General features: G+C 47.5%; 1 protein-coding gene across 1 annotated transcript; it reads left to right on the plus strand.

The window, feature by feature from the left end:
- The first annotated feature begins 2,648 nt into the window (after positions 1-2,648).
- LOC129136501 (voltage-dependent L-type calcium channel subunit alpha-1C-like) lies at positions 2,649-6,068 on the plus strand. Its single transcript, XM_063786239.1, has 3 exons — positions 2,649-2,681; positions 5,119-5,225; positions 5,550-6,068. Coding segments are annotated over exons 1-3 (276 nt in total). The 5' UTR covers positions 2,649-2,679; the 3' UTR covers positions 5,717-6,068.
- The last annotated feature ends 4,480 nt before the right edge of the window (positions 6,069-10,548 follow it).

Raw genomic sequence — 10,548 nt, forward strand, 5'->3', positions numbered from 1 at the left:
CCTCCCTCTCATTCAATCCTCTCAGGCTGTAATCAATGCAGCTGGCCCTCACTCCTGCCCCCTCCCTCTCATTCAATCCTCTCAGGCTGTAATCAATGCAGCTGGCCCTCACTCCTGCCCCCTCCCTCTCATTCAATCCTCTCAGGCTGTAATCAATGCAGCTGGCCCTCACTCCTGCCCCCTCCCTCTCATTCAATCCTCTCAGGCTGTAATCAATGCAGCTGGCCCTCACTCCTGCCCCCTCCCTCTCATTCAATCCTCTCAGGCTGCCCTCAGATCACCCCAGATCCCTGGCTTCCTCCTCCCACCCTCCCTGGTGGAGTCCCCGTGATGGACAGAGATGGACACCTGCGAGAGAAGTCCACAAAGGAAGAGAGAGGAAATGGTCAGAGAGGTAGGAGGACAGTGTCAGGGCCCAGAACCCATTACCCCAACATATGGCCCCTTGGCCTCCTGAGTATTTTCTATGGAAGCAAATGGAGAAAACGTCAGGAGCAAGAAGGTCACTCTCTGACCCACTTCTCCTTTCTCCCCTGAGTGTGGTCAGAAAGGAATTCTCCGACTTGACTTGCCTGAAACTAGGTCAGGAGACTCTCATTCCAGAGAGGTCCTGGCTCGGTCCCCATACCCCTTCTCCCCTCTGGCCTCATGAAGCTTCTGCTTAAGGAGGGCTCCACGTCCATCTTTAGCATCTCAGGGTGAATTAAGTCCCTGCCCTCTAAGGGCATTTTCATGTGAAGCTTTGTTCTCTGTGACATAAGGGGAGAGGGATGTTTAGAGGAGTTGGGGGAGGAGACTCCAGGGGATTTCCTTGTCCCCACAGATACATCTCTCCACAGAGCAAAATACATGTAAAGCACCCGGCACAGTGCCCAGCACACAGTCAGTGCTCATGAAATGTCGGTTCCCTCTGCCCACTGCAGTGGGTACAAACAACACACAGGGTGCCAAGCTTCAGCTTGGTAAAGAGAAACATAGCCCGCGTTCCAGCTCCCGGGCCTTGTCCTCTGCGTCACTGCTCAAGGCTAACGGCAGCTCAGGCCCTAGCATTGCTTGTGCTGAGGATGGGCCAGCACGTCCTGTGCCCGGTGGCCCCAGAAGTGCTGCTGCCTGCCTGCTGCTGCTCTGCGTCTCCAGCTCCTCCCTCCGTGCCTCACCAAAGCCCACTCCACCTCCCTCCCCTCCCAATCCTCCTGGAGCTCCCACCTCTCATCTTTCCTTCCACTGTGGGGCAGGTGGCAATCTGTAGGCTGACCCGAGAAAGAACTGCCCCTCCCCTGCCTGAGAGGCTCAAAGCCAGGGGCACTGATCCAGCTTTCAGCTCTGAGAGGATGGACCAGGATATTTCCCTGATGCCCTCAGGGGTCTGAGGGTAAAGTGGGTCAGAAGCAAGACAGAGGGAGGCACTGAGCTGAGCACAGATGGGAAAAGATCTTGTGGCCCAGAGCTAAAGAAGACACAACCCTGTGAGCAGAAGGCCCTATCCCAGCAGGGAAAGGCACGTCCTGGTGTGGGAGGGTTGCAAACCCCTCTAGGTAGCTTCCTGCCTGTGCCTTTACTCTAGGGAGCTGGTGTCAGAATCAAGGGCACCATCAAAATAGGATGCCAGGGACATCTCAGCTGTGCCAAACAAATGCCCAAAGACCCTGCTATTGCAGCTGGGGGTGGGACAGCAGCCTCGTCACAGGCCCACCCTGCCCTTTATGGCACAGCCCAGGACCCACTGTCAAAGCTGTCTCTTCCCAGTCTCAAAGCACTGTCTCGTCTGTTGCCTCATTTGTGACTCACTATAGGCCTCTGGGTCAGGCCGGACAAATGTCACTTCAATTTCATATAAAGGGAAACTAAGGCAAGGGGTGCACCAAGTGACTTGGACCAACAGATAAGTGAATTGAGGTCAGGACTCAGATCTCCTTGGCTCCACACCAGACAACCTGCCACATGGAGGCCTCACCCTAATCTTAACACTTCCATGGATCCATGGCTTCATCAGCCACCACAGGAGTACAAGGCCACAGTAATTGCATGCATGTCCGCATGTGTGTGCAGATGTGCATGTGTATATGCATGTGTGCAGATGTGTGTGTGAGTGTGCATGTGTGCATGTATGTATGTGTGTGTGCAGATGTCCACGTGTGTGCGTGTGTGCAGATATGTACGTGTGTGTGCATGTATGTATGTGTGCAGATGTGCATGTATGTATGTGTGCAGGTGTGCAGGTGTGTGCACACATGTGTACTGTGTGCCACGTGTGTGCATGTGTGCAGATGTGCACGTGTGTACAGATGTGCACGTGTGTATGTGTGTTTGCACATGTGTGCATGTGTGCACGTGTGTATGCATGTGTGCAGGTGTGTACCTGTTCGCATGTGTGTAGCTGTGCACGTGTGTGCATGTGTGCAGATGTGTACGTGTGTGTACATGTGTACAGATGTGCACGTGTGTGTGTGCATGTCACATGTGTGCATGTTTAATGCATTGCTTACTGAGGAAAGAGGAAAAGTGTTGGCAGTTCCTGATGTTTTTCTCCGTCTTGGATATTGTAGGTGTCACTTCCAGGAAGGCCAGATAGCCATGGCATGTCAGGAGGGGGGTTGGGTCCCAGGACAAAACCTATGAAGTGAAGATGAACCCACAACATAGGAGTCCTGCAGTGAGCCCAGCCTGCTCTCCACAGAGATGTGAGCTGCCCTCTCCCAGCCAAGCCCTGGTGTGGGAACAGATGTGAGGAGGCAGGGGCAGGTCCCTGAGATCCCTCCTCTGGGCATAATTTGCTGGAGAGGAGATCACAGAGAAAACATCTGCACGGCCTCTGTTATCTCCTTAGGGGAGCGGGAGCCCCCATCACACACACACACGCGGGCGCACACACACACACGCACACACGATGCTTTTTAGTTTGGGCTTTCCTGACCAGAAAAATTCCTCAACATTGTTTCTTAAACGTTTTAGGCTGTAACCAACAGTCATAAAAATGTTTTCTGGTGAGATTCAGTGTACACATACATCTATTGACAATTACACAAGTGTTTCAAGACACTGCTTATAATAAAGCTGCCCAGAAGAGGGCAAAGCCAGGCCTGAGATTTTTGTCCTTGCTGGAATTTTTGGAGGATTTTAGCTGCGGATCTAGATCCATTAGAAGGTGGTGACATCCATTTGGTCAGTTATGACTAACCCTTAGAAGAATAGCATAGCGCAGCACAGCACAACAGAAACTATCAGAATGCATCAAATGTCACAAAGGTAAGCACTGTGTTGGGAAACACTTGTTTCATTGCCAATAGATGTGTGCATCTGGGGGTCACCTTGTGAAACGTCTTATGACTGTGGGTGGCATTTACAGCAGTTTGAGACACAGTGTTTAGAAGCTTTCCTGAAAAGATGTCAGAGTGAGGAAGGACTAGCCTTGCAGACTTTTGAAGACAGGAAAGGTGTGGCTGGAGGTGGTGGGAGGGGACACCAGGTGCCCCACCCTGAGGAGTGTGGGGAGAGCGGCAGCCAGGCCAGCACAGCATGTGGCTTCCTGGGGTCCAGTGCTTTCTCCTCAGGAACTGGATGGGAAGAGTAGCAGAAGCACCTCTTTTTCCCCAGCATAGAAAGAGGAATCGAGTGAGTAAGGAAAAGCATGGAAAGAGTCCCAACCAGCGGCGCTTGACAAATCACTCAACTGCCCTGTGCCTTCATGTCCCCATCAGCAAAATGGGGCGGTGGGGGTGACAGACCTTCTACTTTTCTGACTCAGTGAAACACAGTCAATATAAAAAAGGGAAATACCCAAAGCTCCTTATGAGATAACAGTCTCTAAATTGATTTTTAGGGAATACAAATTAATACCTGACCACCTTCCCTAGAAATCAGGAAAAGCATATAATTTAACCTATGTTGGTTTTCTAGAGTGCTTGGTGCACCGAGGCACCTGCTAAATCATGCCTTAAGGAGATCCCACAAACTAGTAAACTAAGAGGGTCTCAGGAGAGGAAGATAACACAGAGAGTTTCTCATTAATTGCCCTAGAGTGGCAGAACCCCGAAGGGTACAGGCATTCAGAGAAGGTTGAGGGCAGGGTGACCTTAGTAGGTACCATGCACAGGGTCAAATACTAGCTGGATCTGCAAGAGCCGGGGTGATTTGCATAAGAAGAAAATATAATAGGGAGGCCTTAGCTAGCTGAGAGTAAGAGCAAGTCTTGAAGGTATAAATACTGCGGTCTGCACTCTACCAGCCTTCCTGCACATCTATAAATCATCCAAGTCTCTGTGCTGTGCCATGAGCAGGCGTGGAGTCACCCTCAGAGGTGTAGGGTGGCACCAGGGACCAGCAAGTCAGTGGTCTCATCTGGGAATGAGGTTGGAATGCAGCCGTGCTTCTTGAACTGCAGGCTGACCCAGCAGAGATTGTGAATCAAAATTTTAATAAAAATAGAACAGACTAAAGTGGACTGGGACTCACCAGGGTGCAATGCATGCACTGAGGGTAAGCAAAGGGCATGAGGCTTCATTCCATCAGGTGTGTCTGTGCGTGATGAGAAGCTGTCAAATCTACTTCTCATCGAGTTTCCATCAAAGGCCTGGAAGCCATAGACTAGATGCCCCATGAGGTCCCTCGCAGCCCTGCTGTTCACCTACTGAGTGACAGTAGAGTGGTTGTAGGCAGCTGCTTATGTGCTCTTGCTGATGAGGGGGTGGCAGGGCGGGAGAAATCGGGGGGCGGGCATAAGTTTGGGCGAAAGTTGAGGGTCACTGGGGAAAACAGCATCAGCTCATGCAAACACGGGAGCCAAGGCCATTCCCCAAAAGAACTTCATGGGCCTAGGATTCTTTCCGTTTTCTCAACACCTTTGACCCCAGTGTGCCTTCACTGCCCCAAGTCAGAACTGCAGGCTTATGAGACAGGCTGTGGGTGAGGAGCTGGCCATTCCCACTGAGCAGGCCTGGAAGACGCCAGGGGCAGGCCAGAACTTCTTGGGTAGGCAACTTCCCCAAACCTGCATGTAAGCACAAAGTGGGCGTCCCTTCACTAAGGATCAGAGCAAAGTGCTTTCTGGGGGTGCAGCTGTCCCTGTGGGTGGCCACTTCTCAGCCTCCAGGAACAAGCCCCATGAGCTCTCTGTTCCAGGCTCTCCTACCAGGATGACGAAAATCGGCAACTGATGCTCCCAGAGGAGGACAAGAGGGACATCCGGCAATCTCCAAAGAGGGGTTTCCTCCGCTCTGCCTCACTAGGTAAATGCACCACTCGCTCTCTGGATGTGGTCGGCGGTTACTCCCAAGAGAACACTGGTCAGGGACGATTGGGAAATCGTTGTGGCCTGCCTCAAACCAGCCCCACACAGTGGGGGCATTTCCAAAGCAAGGAGACAACATTCCAAAGACAGAGTGTGCAGGGATGAGCCCTGGACACCAGAATACGTCTCAGACGAGGGGAGGGGAAAGGAGGAGTGTCTCGGGCCATAGTTACTGCTCCTGGCACCCCACCAGAGTGTGAATTGTCACAGGCCAGCGTCCTGTTTTCCTGCCCTGATCCTGGCTCTCTGGCTGGCTTTGCAGGTCAAAGAGCCTACTTCCACCTGGAATGTCTGAAGCGACAGAAGGACCGAGGGGGAGACATCTCTCAGAAGACAGTCCTGCCCTTGCATCTGGTTCATCATCAGGTAGCTCACACTTTTGGACAGGCCACTGTCACCTGCCAGCAGGCCAGACAGTCCCCAGGGTGATGGACAAATCCTGAAGACATCAGTGGGTCTTCCCTGTCTCGACGGCTGGCACGTCCAGGAGTCCAGGAGAAACAGGCCTTTCCATGCCCAAGTTGGTACCTTTTTGGGTGAGAACACTCTGAAAATGAAGACTCGGGAAGTTATTTTGAGCCACACAAGATTAGAGATAGCCATGTCCAAGCATATTTGTGTCTGTCCACAATTGCAGCCTTTTATTCATTTATTTCCATAATAAAAGTCGTGAGCTACATGAAGGGTCCAAGGAGACAATTCTCCATAGAGCCTATTTCTACCAAGGAATTACTCATAGCAAGAGTGCTATGTACAGAAGTCATCCAAAGGGTCGTGTAAAGTAACCAACCTTTGGATGGTTACTTTACACCATCCTTTACAATAGGCCTGACAATACACACCCAGCACTCCTAAAGGCAAAGAAACAGAACAAATGTTTAGGAGAAGGATAGAGTGGAACCCTGGTCGTCGGGGTTTTTAACCTCATCAAACCATCATAGAAAAGGTGGCAAAGGAGGATGATGGCATCTCTGTCCCTAGAGGCCTAGAATAATTAAAATATATTTAAAAACAATTCAGCAAAGAGGCCACAAGAGGGGCCTGCTGATTCCCAGAAGACCTGTGTAAACCCCAAGGGAGGAAACCACTTGCTGATGGAGCCTGGGCCAATTTTGTTTTTTAAACAAGATCTGCCTCTGAGGCAAATGTCAGCACAGAGAGGACTGGGAGGAGAATGGAGGCAAGAAAAGGGCATATTTTGACTCCCTCTGTGCCTCTTCTCAGTTCATGGAAGGACGCGTTCAGCTCACCCACCCACAGTGACCAGTGTGGTGGAGCCGCTGACATCTCAAGGATCTATTTGGGAAGGTGAGAAGAGTACTCGTTCCATCTGGGGGTGTTGTCCCAGCCACGTCAGCCTACCTGGTGGGATGTGGGGGTGTCTGCCGCCCTCTCCCCCCTCTGCTGATGTCCCTCCCCTCAGGCTGTCCAGGTGCCACCTGACACAGGCTGCTGTGCAAAGGCAGGCGGGGAAGCCCAAACCTCACTCCCAGGGAGGCCTCAGCCGCCAGAGTCCAGGTTCTCCAGAGGCTACGATTTCAGGAGGTTGAGGGGGAAGATAGGAGGGAAAGAAGAGTCCTACAACTGTGAGGAATGGGGCACCTTTCCCTGTCCCTAAGCAAAGCTTCCTCTTCCCACTGCCCTCCCCAGCCCCAGCTCCCTGTCCTCCCCAACACCTAGTGAGAAAGACGGTGCGTGGAAGGGACTCCCATGGGCAGATGCTTACACAACCTCTTTGCGAAGCCTCTTCTGGGTTTAACTTCATTCATCAATTTATTTTTATGTCAAAGCAATGAAACGTTTCTTTCTGGAGCCAGATACCAATATAACAGGTGAACGGGTTTCTGCCACATCTCTACATTGACGGGGGATGCTTGAACCACCTCCCCAGGACACACACCGTTAAGGCCCAAGGGCTGGGGTTGAGCTCTAGATAAGGGAATTGCCTACTCCTGGAAGGGTGGACACTGCATAGACAAACATGGAGGGAGAACCAGAGTGACTTCCTTGTGTAAAAAATTGACTTTCTTGGGGGAGACGAAAACCCAGAAATAATACAAGGTCAACACATGCAATACTTAATTCAATACTTACATGCTAGCAATAAATAACTGGAAATTTTAAATGTTGCAAAAATTACATTTATAATACTTCTGAAAAATGAAATTCTTAGGTATACAAGATTGTCTACTCTGAAAACTTAAAAAGTGCTATAAACAAAATCAAAGAAGGTCTAAATAAATGAAGAGATATTCACGGATGGGAAGATTCAACATAGTAAAAATTTCAATTCTCCCCAAATTGATCTGTAACTTAAATACAAATCCATCAAAATCCTAGCATAGGATATTTTGTCTATATAGACAAACTGATTTTTAAATTTATATGCAAAAGTGAAGGTTAAAAGATGAATTTAGTTTCGTTCAGATGAAAATACTGTGCTACAGTATTTTAAGTCCTACTTTAATGCAAGAGTAATCACAATCGTGTGGTTTATTGAAGGAATGGATACAGAGACCAATGGAACAGAATACAGAGTACAGAAATGAATCTACACAAATATGGCCAAGTGATTTCTGACAAAGGTGCAAAAGTAACTCAATAGAGAAAGGGCATTTTTTCCACAAATGCTATGGGAATAATGGAATTTTCATGTGCAAAATTTGAACCTCAACCTGAAATTCCTCCTAATATCAAAATTAGTTCCAAAGGGTCACAGATTTAAATGTAACATGCAAGACTATAAAACTTTTAGAAGAAAACATAGGAGAAATATTCAACATCTAGTTCTTAGACATGACACCAAAATAACAATTCATATGTGGAAAAACTTATAACACGGACTTCATCAAAATGTGGGACTCTTGATCTGTGAAGGATCCTATTAAGAGGATGAAAAGACATGCTACAGACTGAGTGAAAACATCTGCAAGCCATATAGCAGACAAAAGACTTATATCTAGAATCCATGAAGAACTCTCAAAACTCAACACATTTTTAAAAAAAAACAATCTCGGCCGGGCGCGGTGGCTCACGCCTGTAATCCCAGCACTTTGGGAGGCCAAGGTGGGAGGATCATGAGGTCAGGAGATCTAGACCATCCTGGCTAACATGGTGAAACCCCATCTCTACTAAAAATACAAAAAATTAGCCAGACGTGGTGGCACGCACCTGTAGTCCCAGCTACTCAGGAAGCTGAGGCAGGAGAATCACTTGAACCCGGGAGGCAGATGTTGCAGTGAGCCAAGATCACAGCACTGCACTCCAGCCTGGGTGACAGAGCGAGACTCCGTCTCAAAAAAAAAAAAAAAAAAAAAGACAATCCCATGAGAAAATGGGCAAAAGACATGAATAGACATTTCACCAAAGAAAGGATGTGAACAGCACATGCACACATGTAAATATGATCAGCACCATTAGCCCTTAGGGGAATGGAAATTCAAGCCACGTGAGCTATTGCTATGCCTGTTAGAATGGATAACATTAAAAAAAAAAAAAAAGAACACCAAATGCTAGCAAGAATGCTAAGAAACTGGACAGCTCATGCACCATTGGTGTGACTAGACCTTCCCTTCCTTCCCTTCCCTTCCTTCCCTTCCCTTCCCTTCCCTTCCCACAGCCACTGTGGAAAATATTTTGGCAGTTTCTTATAAAACCAAACATACACTTGCCATGTGACTCAGCAATTGTACTCTTTGGCATTTACCCCGAAGAAGGAAAATTTCTTTCTCCCTATTTAAGGAAAAGACCACTTAGCATCTTTGAAGAATGTTCTTTTTCTTTTCTTTCTTTCTTTCTTTCTTTTTTTTTTTTTTTTTAACAGATCTCACTCTGACGCCCAGGCTGGAGTGCCGTGGTGTGATCTCACTCACTACAACCTCTGCCTCCAGGGTTTGAGTGATTCTCCCATCTCAACCTCCCGAGTAGCTGGGACTACAGGCATGCTCCACCATGCCTGGCTAATTTTTTTATTATTTTTTTATTATACTTTAAGTTCTGGAATACATGTGCAGAATGTGCAGGTTTGTTACAAAGCTATACACGTGCCATGGTGGTTTGCTGCACCCATTAACCTGTCATCTACATTAGGTATTCCTCATAATTGTATCCCTTCTTTAGCTCCCCCACCCCCAGACTGGCCCAGTGTGTGATGTTCCCCTCCCCGTGTCCATGTGTTCTCATTGTTCAACTCCCGCTTGTGAGTGAGAACATGCGGTGTTTGGTTTTTTGTTCCTGTGTTAGTTTGCTGAAAATGATGGCTTCCAGCTTCATCCATGTCCCTGCAAAGGACATTAACTCATCCTTTTTTATGGCTGCATAGTATTCTAAAGTGTACATGTGCCACATTGTCTTTATCCAGTCTATCATGCATGGGCATTTGGGTTGGTTCCAAGTCTTTGCTATTGTGAATAGTGCTGCAATAAACATACGTGTGCATGTGTCTTTAAAGTAGAATGATTTATAATCCTTTGGGTATATACTCAGTAATGGGATTACTGGGTCAAATGGTATTTCTGGTTCTAGATCCTTGAGGAATCGCCACACTGTTTTCCACAACGGTTGAACGAATTTACCCTCCCACCAACAGTGTAAAAGTGTTCCTATTTCTCCACATCCTCTCCAGCATCTGTTGTTTCCTGACTTTTTAATGATTGCCATTTTAACTGACATGAGATGGTATCTCATTGTAGTTTTGATTTCCACTTATCTAATGGCCCGTGACGATGAGCTTTTTTTCATGTTTGTTGGCCACATAAATGTCTTCTTTTGAGAACTGTCTGTTCATATTCTTCACCCACTTTTTGATGGGGTTGTTTGTTTTTTTCTTGTAAATTTGTTTAAGTTATTTGTAGATGCTTGATATTAGCCCTTTGTCAGATGGATAGATTGCAAAAATTTTCTCCCATTCTGTAGGTTTCTTGTTCACTCTGATGATAGTTTCTTTTGCTGTGCAGAAGCTCTTTAGTTTAATTAGATCCCATTGGTCAATTCTGGCTTTTGTTGCCATTGCTTTTAGTGTTTTAGTCATGAAGTCTTTGCCCATGCCTATGTCCTTAATGGTATTGCCTAGGTTTTCTTCTACGGTTTTTATAGTTTTAGGTATTAAGTTTAAGTCTTTAATCAATCTTGAGTTAATTTTTATATAAGGTGTAAGGAAGGGATCCAGTTTCTGTTTTCGGCACAGGGCTAGCCAGTTTTCCCAACATCATTTATTAAACAGTGAATCCTTTCTCCACTTCTTGTTTTTGTCAGGTTTCTCA

Source organism: Pan troglodytes, chromosome 10 (assembly GCF_028858775.2).
Source record: "Pan troglodytes isolate AG18354 chromosome 10, NHGRI_mPanTro3-v2.0_pri, whole genome shotgun sequence".
Taxonomy (NCBI): Eukaryota; Metazoa; Chordata; class Mammalia; order Primates; family Hominidae; genus Pan; species Pan troglodytes.